The sequence below is a fragment of the Myotis yumanensis genome, unplaced genomic scaffold, assembly GCF_028538775.1.
Source record: "Myotis yumanensis isolate MYYU_CA2020_CCGP unplaced genomic scaffold, mMyoYum1.0.hap1 SCAF_14, whole genome shotgun sequence".
NCBI classification, from domain to species: domain Eukaryota; kingdom Metazoa; phylum Chordata; class Mammalia; order Chiroptera; family Vespertilionidae; genus Myotis; species Myotis yumanensis.
This window is the reverse complement of record NW_027223765.1, coordinates 14,325,756-14,350,885: the sequence shown is the minus strand read 5'-3', so window position 1 is coordinate 14,350,885 and position 25,130 is coordinate 14,325,756. Positions and strand designations below refer to the sequence as shown.

The 25,130-nt window shown below is 37.5% G+C and overlaps 1 protein-coding gene across 12 annotated transcripts in view; it reads left to right on the top strand.

Annotated features, from left to right (window-relative positions):
- Positions 1-25,130, top strand: part of RBMS3 (RNA binding motif single stranded interacting protein 3) — a 1,176,852-nt gene that overhangs the window by 1,037,423 nt on the left and 114,299 nt on the right. For 8 of the 12 annotated variants that reach the window (XM_070433282.1, XM_070433277.1, XM_070433273.1 and 5 more), the window contains 2 exons: positions 13,124-13,170; positions 23,528-23,624. In XM_070433282.1, the coding sequence (XP_070289383.1) occupies positions 13,124-13,170; positions 23,528-23,624 (144 nt within the window). Of the gene's footprint in view, positions 1-9,823; positions 9,863-13,123; positions 13,171-23,527; positions 23,625-25,130 lie in introns of all 12 variants that reach the window. The other 4 variants (XM_070433276.1, XM_070433280.1, XM_070433275.1 and 1 more) reach the window with 1 other exon arrangement.

Sequence of the window (25,130 nt, the reverse complement as noted above, 5' to 3'; positions counted from 1 at the left end):
AGAGAAGCTTGAGCCAAGGACAGGGCTGCTATTCCACGTCCGTATGCCAGGAGAACCAGGCAGCTTGTGGAAATATTAAAATGTATCTGTAGCATTTGGTACATAACTACTGGCAATGATCTATCAGTGCAGCTCCATTGCCCCTTCCACTCTGGTGCCTCCTTGAAGACCTCTCATGATCCAGCAAAAATGAGGTGCTAGCTGGCACAGCAGGAGTTCCCCAGGATCCTACTTCAGCATTTAGATTCTGATTGGCCAGTGCTTATGCCATACTAGAGGTAAAATGTTTTAAGGTCACTCCTAGCTCAGAAATAGTCTCACTTTGTCATCTCTATGACTCTCAAAATATTACATTGGCCATATATTTGATTTTATCTAACATCATATACTCGGTTCTTACTTCAGGCAATATGTTGCCCAAATTGATCTTGTTAGTGTTCCCCCAAAGGACTAGTCTGGAATCAGGAATGCATAAAACTAGTCCAAAAATATACCAGATACGTGAAGAGAAAATCCTGATGTGTCTTTCTATATTTCTTAAGAATATATGTTCAATGACTCCAAAAAACCACCAAGTCTGTGTGTACTCTTTGCCCCAAATAATAGCTGATCAAAAAACACTCAACTATTTTGTAAACATGATTGAATCAAATCAAAGGATGGATGTTTCTATTATGATAATGAAAGTCTCTCAAATTTTGAAGTTGTTTTACATTGACTCTTGTGTCTATTCTTTGAATTTCCTTCAGAATTTTCAAATATCAGTAAAGGCTAAGTTTCAGATCACAGAAGATAATGCTATTTCTCCAAAATTTTATACTGGGATATTACCCTTAAATAGTTGAAATGTTAAAAAACAAATTATTTTCACTGGCTTCAAAACTCTAATCTAGCTTTTATAAAATCTTCCCAAGCCCTATACTAATTGAGTCATTAAATGTCACTGATAATGATTGCTTTGGGAATTGTACTTCCAAGAAATAGTGTTTTGGCCATGGATACAAACAAGAGATATGCCAATTGAACCAATAAAGAAACTAACAAAGTACTCATACATCTAGTGAAAAAAAAAAAGACAAGCTTTTATTACAAAAACTAAAATCAATAAAATTACATTTATTGCCTTTATCTTCTTCACAGTTCTCTGCCAGAGTCAATTTAAAAGCAATGAATAATAAATATTTTGTCTGTGATGCTCTGAAGAAATATTATTTTTTACTATGAAAACACTTAACAAGATTATCTTCAGAGTCTCAATATTCAAATGAACTAATGGAACTAATTAGCATTCAACAGGTTTCCAGGAATAGTTTTTAGGTTATGTTGAAGAGAAAAACAAATAAGTTTTTTTGGTGTGTGCATTCTAGGAATACTAATGTTTGGAATTTCTCACTTATTTCCAATTAAAGAGCAAGTTTTAGATGAGGCATCAGATGATGTATTATTTCTTGAAGATATTATTTAAATGCATTTGGAGTTGCACAAAGGACAGGAGTAGAGGATAGGCCCTGCATAATACCAGGGGGTGCCATTCACACTAACCAGAAATGGCATCCCTTAGCATAGTAAAAATGCTATGGCTTTGCCTGAACATGTTAGTTTAAAAACCTTTTATGAGATGGAATAAACTGGCATAGTGTTCTTTAATGTCCTTAAGTTAATAGATCCCATTAATCCACTCACAAAGTCCCCTATTAGTGACTGAAAGCTAAAGTTATCAGTTTTATCACAGTCAACTTAAGCTAAGTGATCTGTTATAACCTATAACCTAGATAATGTTATCTTATTGTCAGACCTGATATTGACTGTTTTCAATGATGGATAAAAGCTTCCCCTGTGCTGTAAAGTTCTATAACTTGGGTCCATGTAGAGTTACTATTAATAAAGTCTCTCTAGTGCCAGTAAGTGAATGAAGACCTGCAAAGTGTATCTGGGGAAATGGGATTTCTCATGTTATTCTAAAGTCCATAGCCAAGTTCAGGCAAGGTTGATAAACCTGATTTCCAATACCCAACCTCCTACCTGTTGTGCCTCAAGGCATTAGGAGTAATTATTCATTTTGTCTACATCCACTCATGATTGAGGCAAAAATGTCTTTTTAGGTTTCTGAATTGGCAGATGATCATTCTCAACCCTTTGTTCCAATTCTACATAAGTAAATATTTTCTTGGAGGGATATGTTCTAATTTTTTTGTTTGTTTCTTTTTACTTTTCAATTTTTTTGAAAAAAAATCTAAATACACACAGATTTCGATTTTAACTGTGTCTTCATCATCATCATCATTAGTGCCCTTGCATGACTAATACTTTATGCCGTGTCCTGAGGACACAATGAGGTATAAGGTATGATTTCTGCCCTCAGCATATATTAGATATAAACACCAAGAGTAAGAAGCCCTCTAACCTCCCTGTGTCTCCAATTTGCTTTCTTACCTTTTACACAAATGTTCTTTTTGAGATAATACTTATATTTGGAAGAGATTTGTTTTTAAAGGCAACATTGAAGAAGAAGAAGCAGCTTAAGGAAAAAGCAGTCAGTCAGTGAGCACTGGTTGAGTGTCCGTTGGGCAGGAGGCTTGCTATGGACATGGTGTCAGCACATAGACAGATTCCCACCTCCTTGAAGTCTAAAATGGCAACGGTCTTCTTTGTCTGTAAAACAGGAGATTAAAAGTGGAGTGGAATATCAATTAGTGCTGTAGAAATAAAACCAATGACTATAACTGACTTCATATCTGTATAAGAGTGACAGAAAACCAAGCTGAAATAATAAGAAAAATCACAACAGAAAGAAACAGCAGCTGCAAGAACATTAGTTCACATGAATCTTGTTGCTACGCATTAATTGCTTGTTTGGGTATTTGTTTTTCAGGGTAGGTAACTGAGAAATTGATTTATATGCATTTATAAACCAGAAATTCTCCCGAGTTGGAAAGCTCCACCTTGTCACCTGGCTGATAGAGGCCTCTCTGCCCTTGAGTGCTGGCTGAGTGGCACAAAGAGAAGCAACTTGAACTTTGGGGTGTTATTTAATATATCTTGAGTCCTTCCCTAATACACCTATTCAGAATAGTACTTCTTTCTGAATTCTAAGGAATTGTGTTTGTCTACATCTGTTTGCTTTTCTTCATAATTTATAAGGCACTTTAGTGGTTAAGGAAGAAAACTCTAGAATTTAAATCACAAATCTATAGCTTGTGAGCTGAGTGACAACACAGCAGATTTTTCAGTCTTTCTAAGTTTCCTTTTCCTCATCAGTAGAATGAGGATGGTCAAAAGTGTATATTTTGTAATTGGAAGGATTAAATGAGGAAATGAAGGTAAAGTACTGAGCACAGTGCCTGGAAAATTAGAATTGCTCACGTATCAGCTGTTATTATAACTGTCATAATATCATTAACACAATCCAGGGCTTTTTCATCTGAAAGCCAGCTTTACTGTGTTCCTTATGACTCAAATGGTTAATTCCTTTTTTTCCAATTTTATGCCATGTCTATATTTATTTCCCAAACAGGAATTATTTAAAATTATTTTTTAAAAGAAAATTTGCTGCCAGTATAATTTTCTAGCTGAATTTTTTTACTTATTTTTATAAAACATCATATGAAACAAGTCAAAATTATTTTAACTTTGACCCACATTTTATTAATGTTTTTATAAGATCACATTCCAAATCATGAAGCATTATTTAGCACTGAAACATTAGTTGTTTTTGAAACTTCTAGCCAACTTTCCCTGGAGGTTCAAGAAAAAATTATTTCTATTAACCTTGAAGCCATACTGGCTGCAATTTAATTTTATAATACTGAACATCAGAAAATTTATGTTTTAGAGATAGGAAATTTAGGTGCTACTCAATGAGCTACTAGAAATTAAAGTACTTTGAGGAGAAACCCTATATTTAAAGAATTAGTATAGCTGTATAGTAAATAGAAATAGTATATCTAAAGAATTATTTTAGAAACTTACTAAAACATGTAGATTCAGGATATCTCTGATCATATTTCAGGAAAGTTGAAATATCATCTATCTAGTTCACTACTATTTTTTGCGTATATGATAGTGCATGATAAATAGTTGTATAATTATTTTCTTTAATAAGACCTTGGGAAAAAAAAAAAAAGATATATCTATTAACATTGCCAGGTTCTGCAAAGTCTTTTTAATCTTGAACTGAAGGAGAGTCCTTACTTTTGACTGTTACGGTGAATGCCAGCACTTGCAAGTTGGGTTTGTCAGCCAGCCCATGAGATGTAATTTTTATTCATTTCATGGGCTTTACCTGTAATTTGAAGAGCAGACACAAAGTGAAGCCCCTTTTAATCTCTAAAGAAATTTTCTCATTAGCACAGAACTTGAATTCTCAGTAATTCAGCATGAAAACTTTCTTACTCAGTTAAGTGTTCTTATTTAAAGTTGCTGGGCCCAATATTCACTAACCTATGGTCACTAAAGATAAAAAAATAAATCTTATAAATCCCTATAATAATATATTTTTTGCATATAATATGATTAATGATGAGTGCCAGTGCTCTGTCTCATCGCCATTCTCAAGAAAGAGGATTGGGTGATATTCTTATGTTGTTGGAGCAGAGGTGTGAATGGGGGTTTAGGCTGAAAAGATGACAGAAGTGATTACAAGGAGAAAGACTGATGGTTTATCTCCATGTCCCCTATATTCCCTTGACCAAGTCTCAATGGATCAAGGCTGCTAAATGGGGCATCAACCAACTGGGAGATTTCTGGAGTTGTTGTCATTGTTCTGGCAGTCCTAGCCTTCCACAAGACTCAGAATGGTCCCCATCAATATTTAAGCCATAGCTCCAACCTCCAAGTAACATTAAACTGTAGTTGGGACCTGATGAATATGGACCACTTAACGAGATACCCGGGACTTTCACCTGTCTAGATGCACAGGATTGCCCTGTTAGCAACATCAGCATTTTATATTTTTCACCCTGTAGACATCCTATTATTGGTTCCAAGACACCATCAATTAAAGATGAAATGTTATTTTAAATGTCACTAAAAAAGAAGAGACCATTGCCAAGCTATCAAATGCCATCAATTATGTCAGTACCAATTTCACAGATATTAATATGTGAAATAAAAGCGATGTCTTAGTATCGATCAGTTTTAGTTGTTTAGACTAAGATAAAAGCAGAAGTTCATATATAAAATATAGTAATGTTCTCTTATTTTCCTTTATGGTTATCAACCAAGGCTTAATTTAATTTCAGTTTTAATGACAAACTAGGACTTCTTTTTCCCTTAAGACTTTGAGAATCTAAGCAGGCTACATCATACAATGCTAGTACGCTTTTTCTTCTGCTTCCTTTTTAACAATGCTTTTTCTGTGCAGCCATAAGCTTTCTCAGCCATCCAGTCTTCATTCTCTCTGCATCTTTCTATCTTGTTCTTCTCTGTTGCTATATAAGAGAGAAGTTCTCTATCTGACAAGAATGCTTTTAGTAAAAGCCAGAAAGGAGAAATTGTATGACGGCATAGTGTATAAACAACAGCATGACTCCCCCTGATGTTTTTCTTTCCCAAACATAAAGAGGTGAAATTTTCTCTGTTTATTGACTTTTTTTGTTGTTGCTATTTTTTAAAGTGATCAATCCTTTGCATCTCATTTGCTTGAAGATGTCAAGATGAATTTTAATTAACAGTCCTCTTCTCCCCACTCTTGGTCAGTAACTTGGAGAAGAGGGGCCTCCTTCTGCTAGGCTCCTACTCATGATCTATCTCAGGTACACTGGCTTCCATGCTGCACGGAAAGGTCTCTGAGCGTTTCCAACACTCATCTTGTTTCCCTCTATCTCTACTGACCAATCAAAGGCTGAAACATTTTCTTTAGAAGTTTGAGTTCAGTGGAAGTTTTGAAGAGTAAAGTTTACTAATAAAATAAGGGAAACTTAAAAACACTCAAATTCCTTTTTCAAATACCCATTTAACTGAAGTCCAAATTCAAAATAGTCTTTAGATCAATTAGGTATTTATTAACTTATTTAATAAACATTTATCGAGTCCCTATTATGTTCCAAACACTTATGGACACAGGCAAGAATCTAGTTGAAACATACATGACAATGTGTAGTCATATTAGCGCCCATCTTCAATCACGGGGACAGAACAAAGGCAGCAGTTAATGCTACAAGGAGAGACAGAGATGGCTTTAAGAGTCTGCGATGTCTAGTTTGAGGCTGAAAGACTAGAATTTTCATTTTTCCCACAGACAGTGATGCAAAGTTTCCAGCCAAAAACTACAGCAGCAGAGGTCCAGAGGTTCAGGGCAGGGTGAGTGTATGTCTGAGTTTGGTGAAGAACAGGATCTAAAATTGCACAGCATGATTATGGGCGTCAGTCGGTGAATAAAGACTTGATCATGAAGGGCTCTGTGAGCCATGTTTTATTTAGAAAATAACAGTATGTCACAAGAAGAAGAATCATTATGTGGTCAGATTTGCCTCTCTCAAGAGCAGTCTTCAAGCGCAATGGTGTGGCTGATGGATTAGAAAAATATTGCACGCAAAAGTAGGAGAAGCTATTTATGACCAAAGGATATTAGTAAACACCCAAACAAGAAATGATAACTTCATAGGAGACGTTGACCATACTTCAAACTTACTAATCTAACTTGGCAATAAATGTCTGGAATTCAGGATAGAGACTTGAGTTTGAGATCAAGATTCAAGAATCACCCAGACATAAATAATAGTTGGAATCAGAAGGTGAATGTCATCACTATATGGAAGGAGAGAGGAGAAGGGTGAACGCTGGCCCTGAGTGCTGGCATCCCAAAGGCAGATGGAACATGTAACACCAAAGCAGAAATTGCTCTCTGAGCGGTCAGAAGAAAACTACGGGACAAGCTCACAGAAACCAAAGGAAAGGAGTTTTGAAAGAAGAAAAAAAATCACTGATTAAATTATGCAAATTAATCAAGTATAATTTGGAGTAAAACTATTCCTTGAATTTATATATTATGAAAATTAGGGAGTATAGTGAGAGCCATTTCACAGGTTGGTGGGCATTGTCTATTTTTTTTAATCTTTATTGTTGAGATTATTATAGATGTCCCTCTTTTTGCCCCCCCATACCTCCCCTCCACCCGGTTCCCACCCCACCCCAGGCCCTTGCCACCCTATTGTCTGTGTCCATAGGTAATGCATACATGCATATAAGATCTTTGTCTAAACTCTTCCCTAATGGACAGTTAGCTTGGATGTTGCTGTCTTATCTCAGGGCCATGCAGTGTAGTCTGTCTTCTATAGGCTTTGGCAATTTCTTTGTTTACTATCTCATTTGTCCCTCATCTTCTCTTCAGAGAGGCAGTGGTTACACATTGCCCAGGGGATGTTCTTTTGGCAGGTGAGAGCAGACACCTGCTTTACTTGGTTGACTGCCCCTGCCCGGAGAAAGAAAGCATTCAATAGTCACCTGGCCATGGCAGAGCCAGTCCCGGGTAAAACCCTACCATTTGCCTCATGAGAAGGCCAAGATTTCATTCTTTCTCATCCCCTTTCTGTAAAGGCTCCAATAGCCTGTCCTCAACTTGGCCCCTTGTGTATTGTTTCCGAGGATTAGTTCTCTTAACAGGAAGTAGGTTAAAAGCCCTTTTTCTTTGGCCAAAAGATTTACTTGGTATCCATGAGGTTGTGGTTTTCTGGTGATTATTTATTGGTTGATGACTATCTTGGGTACCCACACTTCTGGTGTCACATAGGAAACCCTCCATTTCTCAGCCCGTATGGCTATTTGGATTTATGAATTCTTTCTAGCTTCCACTAGAAAAGAAACACTGTACTATGAACCCTGAAGTTTCAGTCTTTATTCTTGGACTCTTGCCCATTCTTACCTTGATCCTTCTGGATGTAGTAACCCCACCCACCCCAGCTCTTCTGTATTTCATCTACCCAGTGAAACTATACATCTGACATCTCCAAGCATATTTCTGAATCAGGCCTCTGCTCAATAGTTCTTTTACAAATGACATACCTTTTTTCCCCTTCCTAAATTTAAATTTTCAACAAGTTGTAAAGTATATAATGTGTTGTTCTTTTATAAGAAAAGGAGTTTTTCGCCATTATAAAAGTAATTTTCATTTATATACAACTTAAAAGAGTCAGAAAAAATATATGAAAGGAAATCCTATCATTTATGGTCATATGACTCAACATTTTCACATTTACCCCTGTTAAAATTGTTTTATTTCTAGTCAGAGATTTAAATTTTTTAAATTTTATTTGTTGACATATATGTACATATAATTTTATATCATGACTTCTTCTCTAAAAGGTATGTTTTCTAAAGAGAAATACTGATAAATAAATATAAACCAAGTTAAGTGAGACTTTGCTATAGAAGCAGTACCTAAACATGTATAACACATTTTCAAGCCCCTTTTACACACGTCACCTTTTACTAGTAAGTCATCTTATTTTATTGAGTGATTTGACCATCCCCAACCAACAGTTGTAAATATTGTTAACATTGGTTGCAAGAAATAAACTCCTTAATGATGACATCAAGAAAATATCTTCTTTGCCTTTCTGAACTCATCTTGTAGTAATTTGGTACCCAGTATTTACTAAAATATTTACCACATATTTACTAATGTGTTGCTTTAAAGCTGATCACAGAAGATTGGAAATCCTTGGGATTATTCATCGGTAACTCATCCAATTTTGATGACTCATGTGTCAGGCAGAATTTAGAAAAAGGAGAAATGTTAGGCTAAAACATTAATGTTTCAGTTTCCAGGAATTTCAGTGTGTATCTGTCTGTATGAAGTTTACTGCCTCAAACTTTTTGATCCCTGTTCACATTACAGTGTAAAAATAATTTGAAAAGTGATCAAAACAATTCTGCCAGCCTACCTTTTCATTGGCTTTGTTAGAGCCAATGACCCTCTGCTTCTCCAATGAGGCCAAGCATCTCAGAAGAGCTTTTCAAAGTGCTAATACCTATTTCCTAATATGTATACTTAAGCAGCATTTCTATATTTTTTACCTCTCCATTTAAACTGCTAATCATTTAAAGTTATGAATATAAATATTTAGCTCCAAAGTCAACCTTATGTGTCTTAGTGAATTTCCTATAATACTAAAAATGATTATGAAACCCTAATTTCTCCAATAAGCCTTATTTTTATATTTCTTCTAAAATATTTAGCTCTTTAGTATAGACTCTATAAGGAAGGACTAGACATATTCTATTATGGTCAAAATACTAAGCCAAAATTCATCTGCTGCTGAAAAATGACAAAAATGCCCCTTTTTGTTTTAAATAAATTATAATCACCTCTAGCACACAAACATGTGAACTTGAGAAATGGAAGTTATTTGTTAATCTAAAAGCCTTTTAAAAAAAAAAAGATTGACAGGATTAAATATCAGTTTTCTGCATATGTGGTGTGACATTTTCACTTTGTTCCAAGTTATTTTATTTTTGTGTGACTCCAGAGTTTGTAAACATGCCATAAAATTTGGTAATTACATAATGATGATTTCATGGTTCTAGCTTAGTATAAAGGTAGCTAGACAGAGCAGCAAAATTGATTTTCTTTTTTACCTTAATGGAAGGAAACAAAAGGAAATTGCATGCAAAATCTGCATTAAGACCATCCTAGAATTATAATTCAACCATCTATTACACATGAAATGAAAACCAGGTCAGGTGTACATTAGTGTGTTATGATGTTCAGCCAACAGGTGAAGTTCAAACAACCTTCTGTTGAACCCATGCCTTGTTTTGTTACCCAGAATGTTCCAAATGCATATGACTTGACGCTATCTCTTGTTGTCTCCTCTTGCCAAAGGTACTGAGAGGCAGGACTGTCCCTAGGCAAAATCATGAAGTAGGTGAAACTTGTTTTTATTCCCTATCCTTTTGCAATGACAGTCTCACCTTAGATTCTTTCTACTTCCCTGTCCCCAAGTGCCTGTTCCCATTGCTCATTGCTTTGGATTTACCCTGTTTTCCCGGAGGCTCATACTGTTTCTTGTTGTCCAGTCCCTCTTTGATTGTATAATTTTCTTGCTCAAAAATGTTCAGTGGCTCCCCAAGAGGAGCCAGGCAGTCAAGATGGTCCCTCTTTTCCTTTGGAGTCTTATTTCCCACGGCTCCCCTCCAGTGTTCTACTGCCCTTTTTATTTACACACTGTTTTCCATACAATTCCTTTTGCTTGAGCAGGCCTTCACCACTCATCTCCATTCATGGAAATCCTAACCATCTTTCAAGGCTCCACTCAGCTGCACCTCCTCCAAGTATCTTCCCTAGTCACCCCAGCCTCTCTCCTCCACACCTCATCTGTACCACTCATATGACACTTACCGCTTCTAGCTTTGTATTATAATATTTATGTGTATGTCTTATCTCCAGGCACTGTGCTGGGTCTTTTATAAACATAATCTCATTTAAATTTCACAACAATCTCATGAGGTAGGTGTTACTCTACCATTTAACAGCTAAAGAAACTGAGGCTCAAGTAGGTTAAATAATTTGCCCAAGGCCACACTGCTAGAAAGTAACAGAGCAAAGACCTATACCCAGATCCAAAACATACATTCTTTCCACTGAACCATGTTGCCATTTTTTAGTTCTTTCCCATCTTTTGAAAGATGGATGGAGCTGTAAGCTGGAGGAAGAGGCCAACTTAGCCTTTCTAATGGTCAAATATGTATTCAACAAATAGAATGTATTAGTAACTACTGTATTCCTAGGTAGAACTGATTGGTTAATGACAGTCCGTGAGGAATTCAATTAAAATATGAAAGAAAAAATCCGTACCGAGTTGCCAGAATAAACACAGCATAAGAAGAGACTGTTCAAGAAAATTTATAATTCAAGAAAGGCTCTATAGCATTGGATTTGAGCACTACTGGGAAATAAGTACAAGGAAAAGAAGTAAATGTAGGGTTGACTAGGAAAGGCTTCTGATAAATCCCCTAGGATTTTAACCATTTGGGGTGGTTAGGAGACTGAAGCTATGCTGATCATGCTTAATCTCTCTTGAACTGAGAATATCTCTATTGAGTATGAAGTCTATTTTTGTCATTCTGCCCTGGTGTGGCATCTTGGGTGAGTTAGGGGAAAGAAGCTTAGTGCTTTTAAGAGAGAAGTCTCATCCCAAATGGACTGCTTTTACAACTATCCTCAATAGCACCCGGGACCAGGGAGTTTCAGCTCACCTAGACCTCTCTATTCTGGGAAGTCTTCAAGCGAGGACCTTCCTCTTGCCTGTCACAAGGCAGGGGCCCCATCCCTGGAAAGAATTGAGACTTTGGATCTCTATGTGTTTTGCACCAGAGGCAAAATAAATAAATAAATAAATAAAAATTTGCTTTTGTTTCTGCTTTTTTATTCTTATCTCATTTCCCATTCCCCTCTACTTGTCATGTTATCGGTTATCTATTTCTTTAACGTAAGATATAGTTATCATCAAACATGTGTTCTCAGTGCTCCTCTATTAACTCCTGAGTCATTCAGTATTGTTTACAATCTCCATTTGAATTTATGCTCGCTGTATGCTAATCCCATTCATATTTGGCTCTGCAGGTTTGTTCCTCATACCAATCTTAGTAATAATTTAAAAATTATTTTTTAGGGAAAAGAATGCATATAATCTAAGCTAGACTGTAGCATGTCATACTGGACTTCAGGTCCTACCCTAGAAAGCCAGAGGATTTATGTTTCACTTATGTGCTAAATCTGAGGAAATCAGCAAGCCTAACAGGAAAACCACCTTCATCCAACTGGAAGAAACTCAAAAACAAAAGCTCTTTTTTTCTTTTCTTTAAAGTGTTAATGATTTTTCTTATTCTCTAAAAAAAGTCCTCAACGATCATTTGCATTTTTGTCTTACTTTTAATTTTGAAATAGTTATAGATTCACAGAAATTACAAAAGAAATGAAAAGGGAGGTGTTGTATACCCTCCCCTCATTTCACCCAATGGTTACATCTTTCATAATAATTATAGGAAACTAACAAAGCCAGGGAATTGACATTGGTCTAATTCACTTTTAAATTTCAAAAGAGGAAAAAAACAATACACCCTAAAGACAACCTAATCAGTTTTAAATTTCATTCTATAGTCTCTTTCTGCTCACACTAAGTGATAACCAGGTTGGCATTCCTGGAAAACAAAGGGTGGCCTTCCCATAGGACCACAGAGAAAGTCCCCCCTACATCTTTAGAGGTGATCCTCAACTCTCATTCAATTCCTAGGTCAAGCTTACAGCAGAGCCCACATCTGAAGGCTTTGGTTAGAATCAGGTTCTGCCACCAAACATGTGACCTTGAGCAAGTCACTTGACCTCTCCAAGCTTCAGGGTTTTCAAATATAATAAAATGGAGAAAATATTCTCCTGCCTACTTCATAGGGTTTTGTGAGGATCAAGTGTGATGATGTGTAGGAAGGGATGAGGTAAGCTGTGCATCAGCAATCATGAAAGTTTCTATTCTTTTCTCAAAATATTGCCAGTTACCAAAGTATAGTTTTTCAGAGGTAGTTTTCTTCTTAGAAACAGAATAAAACCACTTCCTTATTAGCCACCAGGCCAAGAATTTCCATCAAGTGTAAATGACCTTCCTTTCTTACCACTCTTAGTAGGACAGGTACTAGCAATGTGTTGGACAAGCACTCCCTGACTCATTTCCTACATACCCCTGAGGCATGCGATCTATTTTAAAATAAATATTTCTTAACATTTTCTTCTAAAAGGTCCAATGCATTTTAAGGAGCTTTTATTTTTGTTCTGACCGCAGGATTCAGCCTTACTTTTTTTTTTTTTTTTTTTTTGCGCCATGAGATGTATATACAATAGGTGATTTTGACAATAGTGAGAAATTGATGGTTTATGAAGTAGAAACGGAAATCCTCCAAGCTGCATTGTGCCTTGGTTTGTCTGGATGTATAATATAAACTCCCCAACTCACTGGTGGATTCTGGTGTGTGGATAGTAAAAATGCTTGTCTTGTCAATGGAGAAATATGTAGGAGAAAATAAACTTAAATTAAGGAAAGGAAAGATAAAAGTCTTTGTGTGCAGTGAAAGTTTGAGCCACCACAATAAAAATGTTAAGATCTGTTTTCTCTCCTCTCCCTCTTCTATGCAGGCTGGCATGGCTCTGACCTATGACCCCACAGCTGCCATACAAAATGGGTAAGTAGCCCACATTTTCTCTACTCTAATTGCTAAGATGTCTCTGAGCTCTGAAATCAGTACTGAAGAAAAACGTTCAAATCTGTCTTTTGTTTTAAATCTCTAAACCAAAATGATAAACCAAACATTTCTCACCATTGTATTTTTTCTCTGCCCATGAGTGACTCTGACTTCAGAGCCTCTTCCATGTCACCCAGTCTCCCAGTACCTCTGCCCATATTAAACTCTCTATGTTCTCTCTGGAACTGTCCTTACTTATTACAAACCAAAAGGGGAAAGAGTGAAGTTTTAGCACCCAGTCTGAGCAGCCGAAGGTGAACTCTGGGCGGTGCCATGTTTGAGGCAGTGAGGACTGCCTGGTAGACAGGGAACATTTCTCCCTCCTCCTGCAGGTCACCACCTCTGTGCCCTGTTGCCATAGACTGAGATATATCTCTTTATCTTAGATCACTGCTATGCGATGTGTCTTTATCTGTGTCTTCTATTAACAGTTCAGTGTTGGATTCTTTTAATTATTTCAACAGTTGCAAAATGGTTCACTCTCTTCTTGCCACTTATTAGATACTTACAATAATGAATATTTCCCTCATGAAACCAATTTTATTTAAGATGCTGAGGATACCCATTGATTTCATCTACTCTCTTCTGATACAGAATGTATTTCCATCAATCCATCCCCGCCTTCAATACCTTCCTGTACAACGTACACTGACCATTCCTTTCAGCCTACAGATATACTCACGTCTCTCCCTTCTTTTCACAGGTCCACAACTTCAATCTTCTATACATGCTGTCTTCCTGTATTCTTCTCTAATTAATCCCATTAAAGTATGAAGTCTGGTCTCTAACTTTACTGGAGTTGCCCTAGCTTATGCCCTCAATGATCTCTGAATTTTCCATTTGCAACTGTAACTTTTTGAGCCTTCTATTTGAAATCTTGCCTCATCTGGCACATTTTTAACCCATTTATACCTTCCTGAAATTTCTCATTTGGATCCCACAACTCCTTCCTTTGCTGATCCTCTTTGCTCCCCACTCTTACTGATCATTCAGTATCTTCTTATTACACTTCTTCTGCCCACTTTTGCTCATCTTTCTCAGAGCTTAGTCTTTTTTCATTGTCATCTCTCTGGTGATCTCATCCACTGCTCTCGCTCTTAGGAACTGAAGACTCCCAGGTCTGGTCTTCAAGTTCATAACCAGATGCACAGCTTTATAACCTGTGTTTCTAACAGCTTACTAGGTATCTGTATATGTTCCAAATAGGTCATTACCCTTATCAACTCTTCATAATATAAACCAAACTAATGCAAATGAAAAATAAGTATCAAATTGTTTCTTTTTTTAATTCACTCTAAAGTAATTTAGACTGTTAACTCCAGTTCTCTGTTTTTTTCTCTTCTCCAAAATTCTTCATGATCAAATTGGTCATTAAGTTTTATTCGATATATCTTTGAACTATAGCTTCAACACTCAGCCTGTCCACCTGCTACTTGTTGAGTTTATTCATTCACCATTCTCTACCTGTGCTAAACTTTTACCTGCCTCTACTATAACTCTCCTCCAAACCATTTCCCATTGCTTTTTCAATAATTGTTTAAAAGTAAAATATGATCTTAGGAATCATCTACCTGCCAGATTTGAAGTATTTGGTGGACTTTACTATCTGCAGAACAAAATTAGAGCTTCCAAGAATGGCACGAAAAGAACTACATGGTTTGGTTTTGAAACTGAACTGGACCTTCTGTGATTCTCAGAATATCTCACACAATTTTATTTCTTTGTGTCTTGTTGTTCACGGAAGTCTTTCTGCCTGGGTCTCAGGCATGGTAATCTCTATCTCTCTCAATCTCTCTCTCTCTCTCTCTCTCTCTCTCTCTCTCTCTCTCTCTCTCTTTTCCTTCCTCCTTTCCCTCCCTCTCTTCCACTCTCCCTCCCTTTCTTCTTCACTCCCTCCCTCCTTTTCCTTTTTCCTTTCTTTCTCTCTTTCTGTGTATACAGCTCTCATTTAAAGAACAACATCACATCATACCTGGCAGCGCTGGTTACACAGTTAGTCATAAGAGAAGCAGTATAAGCAGTGGTTAAGAGTGCAGACTCCAGAACCAGCCTGTCCAAATACGCATCCAAAGGCTGTCATTCACCAGAAGTGGGCAAGTTGTTTGTCTTCCTCCTCTGTGAAGGAGGAGACAATAGTAACAGTACCTTTTCCTAAGACTTGGTAAGGATTAAAGGCACCCTGAATGGTATAATGTAATCATTAGTGTAAATGTGGATGCTATCATTGCAGTATTTTTGATGTTCCCATGATACATTTGAGTCTTTTTATCATGCAGCCATTGACCCTGGCATTTATTTCCCTACTGGACTATTAATGAAGGCAGGTCCCATGTCGTATTCATCTTTATAGACTGTTTAACCTAACATTGTGCATGCCAAGTCAGAAATAGAAATGTAACCGATGACATCTGTTTGGCTCTAGCAAGTTGGCATTAGAACCATTTCCCTTCCCGACATCAACACACTGTGTCCCCATGTAATGCCTTAATCTGATTCTCCTTAAATACAACCTCCAGTTTCACTCAAAACAGCCAAACTTCCCATGACTTTCTCATATCCTAGATTAAGAATAAAGTTTTGGAAGCCTTAGACTATCCATTGTGACAAGAAGATAATCATGTTATATAGTAAAATTGAAAAGAAAGAGAAGATAGTAGCTAATTAATATTATTCATTTCATACTTCATATAGATGATTTTAAAAATGTTTTGCTCATCTTTGGTTTTATTATCTATTTATAAAATGTGCAAAAAAATAAACTAGTAGAATAATCATTTCTATGCATGTAAGATATCAAAATAACCACAAATATATTATTAATGTACTGTCCCTTGAGTAAACATTAGTGCATGCCTTTTAGAGGTATAAAATCTGATTTAGATAAGTTAGTCTATTGAGGAATCTAGCATGAATCCAGAATAAAGTATTTTATTCCCTATTCATTTTGCTGCATTCCATCTAGCAGTTAAACCTTCCTCAGAGAACAGTAACCGAACAGAGAAAGAAATATTTATTACCGTAGGAATGAAAACTGGTCCCATTTTACATAGAACAAATGATATCCAATGATACAGTTGCAACTCATTCTTACCCAGTTAATATTACTAAACACTTCTTCATGCTGACTCAGTTGAGTTCAACAAACTCTTTTTCTTTAGAATATCTATTTAAAATCATTTTGATGATACATGTTTGAAAAAGTAAAATTTTTGCATCATATCAAGGACAATGGACATGTAGACAATTCTAGTATAAGATATAATGGAAAGGTATTGTGATAGAATCATGGAGTAGTATGAGATTTAGATATAGATAATTTTTATATGTATAAAATATTTCTGAAAGGGTACACAAGAAATGGTGAGAACAGTTTTCAGGGGAAAGCCAGTGGAAATAGGAGTGATAGGAATTTAATTTTTACTGTTTATGGTTTTGTATTCTTTTCAAAAAGAAAAAGAATTAAGGCCATAAAACCACAGAGAATAGGCATTCTAACAAGGGATTAGAAAGCTTCTTCATGGGACATGGCACTGTCTTTTTCTCTTGTAGATGCCCCATGTCATAGCTAGAGTACGTATTTGATGATTCGATGGTGTCCCGTAGGTGTATACTCAGCCATAGTGTTTTCTGAGTATCATAAGCAAATGCGTGCCTGGGTTCTCACTAGTAGCTACACAAACTGTTAAATGTTCTGAATTTTATACCCCCCACATTAATAAGCAATATGAAGCTCAAATAAATACTCCCACATTTAGCTTGGTTTTTAGCCAATGAAAAACATACATTTGTAAATGTTGACCACAGTGAATCTATGCTGTTTGCATTCGGGCAATAGAAAATGTCAGTTTTGTCATCTGCTTGGATCTATCCAAAATATTACTTTAAAAAAGTTAGTTCAATGTCCCTTCTATCTAAGGCTTTGACGGTTATAGTGAAGAAGTGTCTGGGTCACAATGGAAAAGTAAAAACCATAGTATTTTTTTTTCAGAGGTGAACTTATGAAAATAAAATTAAAAAGTCCCTGCTTTTTCAAAGCTATTCAGTATAACTCCATAATTTGTTATTACTGTTGCCCTCTTGCTTTTTTTGACAGTCCAGTATCAAATTCCATCACTTTCAAATATGAATGTGGGAGGTGAATTACCCACCCCTCTATTCAAAACCTCATCTTCCCTGTGCCTTTTTATTGGGGCACAGGACGCTGTGTAGAAGGCTCTTGGATCATCTTATTTGAATAATATGCATTCTTGGGAGAGATATGGAAAAGAATGTGTTCTATAGCACTGGTTTGCCGGCTATTTTATATGGGCATTTGATAGTAAGTGATGCAGAAACCTTATCTTATTACACTAGCACAGAAATGGAATGTGAAGGGTACATTGGCATTACAATAAAAATGACCAATAACTTATTAATCTTATGCTACAGTGTTACCCTGAGGACAGCATTCACGGTTCTGACTCACAGTGTTGCCTGTAGACAGAAAAGACAAGCCAGTGCTGTTTATTTCAGTGTGCAAATAGGATTTGGTGTGATTTTCTACTGTAAAACACATTCTACCCTAGAGTTATTGATATACTCATGTTACTTTTATTGTCAGCGCACTAAGATTTCCCCATATTCCTACTGACTGCCAAGGCCCCAGAAGATGACTTTTCTACAGTCAGGATAATGTCCTGTTAGAGACCTAGACTTGCATTTTCTGCACTTGTAGAGGCCCCTTGCTTTAAATGCCAAAGAACCAAGTAACTCTTTGCATTCCTTTAAAATATTACATTTTTGAATGCCCCAGCTTAGAGTTCCATAGGCAGACCATACTTAGTTACCGTGTTTTAGCCCAGTGGTTCTCAACCTTCTGGCCCTTTACATACAGTTCCTCATGTTGTGACCCAACCATAAAATTATTTCCATTGCTACTTCATAACTGTAATGTTGCTACTGCTATGAAGCGTAATGTAAATATCTGATATGCAGGATGGTCTTAGGCGACCTCTGTGAAAGGGTCGTTCGCCCGCCAAAGGGGTCGCGACCCACAGGTTGAGAACCGCTGTTTTAGCCACTTTGGCATTTGGTATTTTGTTCATGTGAAACCTCTCTGGAAGTAACGCGTTCATATTCCTAAGGCCGGGTTTCTCTGCCTCAGCACTGTTGACATTGTGATCAGATAAGTGGTAGTGTGGGAGCTGGCCTGTGCCTTGTAGGATGTTTAGCAGCACTGCAGACCTCTACATATTAGGCGCTGGTAGCAGCCACCCCCTCCCAACCTACTTGTGACAACCAAAAATGTCTCTAGATCCTGCCAAGTGTCCCCTGGGGAGCAAAGCCACTTCCAAATTAGAACCACTGGGCACAGTATGAAAGGAATGCTTGTCATACACAAAATGTTATGTGAATTTTAGCCAAGAAATATCTCGTAAGAGAGTCAACTGTTCCCAGGAAAATAGGTTGTTAAAGAATTCATTCCCAGTATTCTCTTCTAGCCTTTGCAAAGCAGAATGCATATATAGCAGGTATAAATAGCATAAAGTCACGTGGTTAGAATTACCTCTGTTTTGTTATTGTGGCTAACAGGTTCTGCCGAGTTTCTCTTTCCTGTTCCCCAGGAACAGAACAGATATGCTTGAAGTTTTATTTGTTTTTTTTTTAATATGCAGGTTATATGAAAGTCATTTTAAATCATGACAGATACATGGCAGGGACTGAGAAAGAAGAGTGAGGAGGTTGAGAAACTTATTCTGCTGTTTTCTTTTTGGAGCCTGATCCTATGCATTTTCTTTTAGCTACTGTATCTCTAAGCCTTAGATGCAGTCGCAGCCTCTCTTGTCAGGGTGTAAGCAAGGGTTTCTTGTAAATTCATCTGGTTTATGTTTGGACTTGGGAAGAGCTTCTAGCAGAATACCAGAATTAGGGGATCAAGACAGTGTGCTGGTCCGTTCTTCCCAGGATATTTTTGGGGAAGATATACTCTCTGACTTTAGCAGCAGTATTGGAACTTGTTAGAAAGTATGCAATACCATTCTTGTTGGATGGCTAGGATTAGAGCAGATAGAATAAAAATGCATTCAATTTACCCCCAAGGGTTCCTTCTGTTAGTATCAGTTTCCTTGCCTAGTTTCTTTATGTGTCTGCCCTCTGTTTTCCCCGTAGAATTTTCTGTAAACTCTGCCTATCAATCCATCCTTATTGCTTTCCTTTTTAATACTCCGATTGGTACATTTTACAAAATAAATCAGCCACACTAAAATGCAATGCACAGTGCGCTCTGTTGGTGTAAGAGGCTGAAACTGGGTTTTTAATGAAAGTTAATCACCACGTGGGGAATGGGAAGGACTGTGTGTGGAGTGGTCATGATTGCCTCTCATGTCATTATGAGCCCAAAATACATCTTTCTGTTCAATGCCTCATAAGTAAGACTTGTCAACAATAAGAGCTAAAGAAGATTTTTAAATGCAAACCATGATTTTTGTGGAAAAGGGGCTGTTTTCCCTAGTTACTAAGACCTATGAATGCTTAGAAAGCATGTATTAGTTAAGTTTCCAGGAAGCATTTATAAATATGTGATGCTGGCCTATCTTCTCTGGGTTCTCCCCCTGTTTCCTACAGGTTTAGGGGCCCATCTTCTATTCTCCCACCATCTTGGCACTGGCCATCCTGTCCTGTAATCATTACTTATTTCCCAAGCTGCCCTGTGTTCATTGGTTCACTCAACCTATAGTTATGTATCTACTATGTCTCAGTCCCTGTTCTAGACAACAAAGTCAGTGTGTCCTCAACATTCTTGAAGCTGTCAGACTAGAGGGAAAAATAGTCAATGCATGCATTGTATTAATCAGCTTGGCTTCCATAACAAAATGCCACTGATTGGATGGCTCTAAACAACAGAAATTTATTTTCTCACAGTTTTGGAGGCTAGAAGTCCAAGATCAATGTCTGGAAGATTCCTTTCTGATGAGGACTCTATTCCTGGCTTGTAGATGGCTGCCTTCTCACTGTGCCTTCACGTGGCATTTCCTCCATGTATAGGAGAGAGAGAGAGAGAGAGAGAGAGAGAGAGAGAGAGAGAGAGAGATTGAGATTGATTGAGAGAGAGGGAGAACTCTACCGGTAGTGTCTTTTCTTATAAGGACACTAATCCTTCCAGATCAGGGCCCCACTCTCTTGAGCTCATTTAACCTTAATTGTTTCTTTAGAGGCTCCATCTCCAAATATAACCACACTGGGAGTTAGGATGTCAATATGAATTTTGGAGGGACACACACATTCAACCCATAAGATACATCTAATTGGTTTTTAATTACTAGTTCAGATAGTGATAAGAGCAATGAAAAAAATCAGAGCAGTGGTTCTCAACCTTCCTAATGCCGCGACCCTTTAATACAGTTCCTCATGTTGTGGTGACCCCCAACCATAAAATTATTTTTGTTGCTACTTCATAACTGTAATTTTGCTACTGTTATGAATCATAATATAAATATCTGATATGCAGGATGTATTTTTATTGTTACAAATTGAACATAATTAAAGCATAGTGATTAAACACAAAAACAATATGTAATTATATATGTGTTTTCCGATAGTCTTAGGCGACCCCTTTGAAAGGGTCGTTCAATCCCCAAAGGGGTCGCGACCCACAGGTTGAGAACCACTGAGTTAGAGGAAAGGAATAGAGAACAATGGGGACAGAGATGGTGGCTACTACTGTAGCCACGGGCCTCTCTGAAGAAGTGAAAGTTGAGTGATATTAGTAATGAGTAAGAGGTAACCTTGGAAAGATTTAGGGAAGTGAACATTCTAGTTGGAGAGAATTATAAGGTCAGTGATCCACGATGGGAGTGAGAATGACAGGATCATGGGACAAAAGAAGGTTTGTACAGTTGGATCCTAATTGGCTAGGGGAAGAGGAGTAAGAGAAAATATTAGAGAGGGCAGTAGACTCATTTTGCTAGCCAGTACTAGGAATTCAACTTTTATTCTCATTGCAATGGAAAGCTATTGGAGGGTTTTAAAATTCATGTACAGATAAGATTTGATTTAAATGGCTAAATAGAGAAAAATCTAAGGAATGTTTTAGAGTCTTCCCCATCTTTGGTACACATAGTATGTGCTCAATAAATTTTTTTAAACATGGAAGTATGGATGTTTTCTTACGTAGTAATTGACTTCTTTTAAACATCAGGTTTATTAGGTATAATTTACATAGACTATATATTCATTCTTTATAGTGTACAATTCTATGAGTTCTGGCAAACACATAGTCATTCAAGCACCAAACAATCAAGATATAGAAGAATTACATCACTTCTCCAAACTCCCTCCTGTGTTATTGTAGTCAACCCCTTCCCCCAACCCCAGCCTTTGGCATCCACTGATCTCTTTTCTGCCTTTATAGTTATGCATTTTCTATATTGTGATAAAAATGGAACTATAAAATATGGAGTCTTTTGATTCTGACTTCTTTAGCATAATCCACTCAAGATTCATCATATTCAATGAATCAGTAGTTATTTCCTTTTTATTGCTGAATAGCTGTCCAACATACAGATGTACCAGTTTGTTTATTGACTCAGTTAAAGGGTATTTGGCTTGTTTCCAGCGTTTGGGGAGTATCAATAAACCTGCTATAAACATTTGCATTAAGGATTTTGTGCAGACATATGTTTTCATTTATCTTTAGTTAATATCTACCAGTGGGGTTGTTGGGCTATATGTGATGTGCATGTTTAACTTTATAAGAAACTTCCAACCTGTTTTTCACAATGGCTGTGCCATTCTGCATTTCCACCAGCAATGAACGAGAGTTGTACTTTCTCTGATTTCCTGCTAGCACTAGTATTGTCATTTTATTATAAATTGCCCATTCTAATAGATATGTAGTCAATAGATTTTTTTCAAACTGCACAACTACAAATTCAGAGGTCTGTTGGGTATGAATAGAAAGGATTAAATGTGTAAGGAATAATTTTTAGCTATATCTTAACCAAAATAATATGATGTTATAATCTTTCTTGGGAGCTAGTAAAATAAATTTGACACTATAGTTCCACAATACTTGCTTGGAGACTCTTATAGAATATCGGCTAAAGAATTTACTCTTAAGTGGCAACCTTGAAGTCTAGCCTTCCTATATTCAATGTGAGGTCTTGTGGAATGCATCCTTAGAAAGGTAACCCATGAGATTTTCTCTTTTAAAATATTGGGGACTCCTGAGGTGGGATGAAGATTTTGTCCCCAAAAGTCTAACCTCAGTCATACTTTTTTTTTAAATTAAAAGTAGTTGACTTTTACTAATAGTATGGCAAAGTAAAATAATGGTTTCATTCTTCCTGATACACATTTCCCAATATATCTTCCCATCAGTGAAATACTCCGTCATAGGCAACTCCATCATGGTTTTGTCTGTTCTTAGTCTGGTCACTCCAGCATTTCACTTACCAGGGAGACATGAAGGAGGAAACATGATTTTCAATCTGGCTGAGGAATTTGAGCATTGGGTACCTTGTGGACTCTAGGGCGACATCTGAGCAAAGATGGGTATGTCACTGACCTCAGTATCTAGAATCTATTCTTCAGTAGATCCCTAGAAGGATAATCTTCCTCTGATTTGTGAAGTCCTGATCTGCTCAGTATCATTCTACAATTGTTCAATGAAGAGGCATGAAGGACTAGAACACTCAATGCTTTTTACAGAGTCTACAGGAGTACATCACATACATCCAGAATCTCCACCAACACCATGACTGCATCTCTACCTAGACACCAATTGTCCACTTCCCTTTTCACAGAGAAAGTATTTAGCTTAGATTTTGCATGAGGGTATGTTGCATACTTCACACAAGTTATCCAGAACTCTTGGAGCTGATTCTGTTTCTTCAATGAAAAGAAATAGATGCAACTTGTGTTTACGTAACACCAGCCTCCTTTAGAAAGCTTGGTACTATCATTTTGCCCTTCTTTCCAAAGAACTTTAAAATGGCATCACCTTTCCAAACAAAACAGTGCCTGTTGCTTTTCTCCCCCTGTTGGTGAAAACACAGTTACACTCACTCACCCGGCATAAGAGATTTTGTGTGGCCAATTTGATGAGATGACTCCAAGTTGTCATGTCTGTTCAGAACGACTTATTTCTCTTAGTGGAATCCAATCCAACAAACCTCCTGGATGCTCCTGTTCAGAGTTGGTGGGCGAACGTGAGGGTGGAACTCTGTCTTCCCAGGAGTGCTTGGTAGCATATGCTGAGCGGCCAGGCATTCGGCAGCTGTATGAACCTTCTTCTTTTGTTGTTGTTTTCTGTTTGCAGATTTTATTCTTCACCGTACAGTATTGCAACCAACCGCATGATTCCACAGACATCTATCACGCCATTCATTGCTGCTTCCCCTGTCTCCACATACCAGGTATGTCCGATTCCCCGCCCCTCAGGAGAGATCTCTCTTGCCAGTGATAATCGCCATAGAGGCCAAGACAGTAGAACCTTTAAAAATTGCCCTCGCACACTTGACTCACGTCCTGATGTGGTAATGCTCAAGTCACCAATTAGTCTACACTTGCAAGGGCTTGTTCGCATCTATTTCACTGAGTAGTAAAATCCACCGTGCTTTTCATTCTTCTGAGAGAACACCTGCTGAGTTTGTCATGATTATGCTACTTCCCAGACAACGCTGTCTTTCTTACCACCGAGAAATGATTTTGTTTGCTGTCTGTTATTTTGGTTGTCACGCTTCCCAGTGTGTCTTTTCTAAAAGCACATTTCTCGCATTCCCTGCCCTCACTCCGGCATGTTTTACCATTGTCATCTCATTTGTGTCACAGTCGTCCTGTGTATCCATGTAAAACTACATGGACTGATGTTCAATCAGTTTCCCCAGGAAATAAGAAAAGATTATCAAAGTGGTAAAGAGTGATTCCTCCTGTCTGTTCTGACTTCCTATGTTCTCAGTTCCTAAAGAGCCCAAGGAGACCTCAGGGGTTCCAAATGTTGCAACACAAGAAAATCTGAGAATAGGTGTGTGTGTCCTAAACCAGATGCTGTAGCCAGTTAACTCTATGTACACAGGTGGATCGAAATAGTCACACTTCTCCCTTAAAAACGACTTCTTGTCTTATTTCTTTCGACTTATCAACTATGTGATAACACTCCCTGCTTCTCTTTCCCTCATATTGTTCCTCAGACAATTCTTCTTAATTCTAAAAAGAAATCGCTATCCATGTAACATAGAGCCTCTAGTGTCATTTTTTAAAACTCTGGAGAAAGAGAAAAGAGCGAGAGAGAGAATGCAAGAGCATGCATACCATGTGTTTCTCTGTCTTGTGCAGATGGTGGGGGTGGGGGTTTTACAATGGGTAACCCTGATGCTGCTGACTGCTCCTAATTCAGTTAAGCGTCACCTTATTCAGCCACTACATACTTCATCTCGGGGCGCCCCAGTTGTCAGAGCATCAAACTCGAGACTACGCACATATTTCCTTAGCGGATCCCCCCCGACGCAGTTCATGTTCATTCATTTCCTGCACTTAGATTCTTTATACATGTTGGTGGGCGAACAGAATAGACTTGCGTGTGAATTACATCGAAGGGTCTCTGAATGGCTGACTTCCTAATTGCCTTTCCCTGGGACCCCCGAGGCTCCGTGCAGGTGCTGTTCCCTTTTTGTTCCTCAAGCAGGCCTGCCTGGTTGTAATGTGTATTTGGGGCTTTTTTTTTTTTTTAACCTTTTTTTTTTCTCCCCTAATCTTGGCCTCTGTTTCAGCCAAGACCACCCATTGAGCCCCAGTGTGGAGCACTTTGGTGACATGAATAAAACATCCACAGAAAAGTGACTTTACTTGGGAGGGCTCCTAAGTGGAATTTAACCCCAGCTCTCTTTTCTCATAAAAGGAATTAGAGCAATTTCCTATGTTGT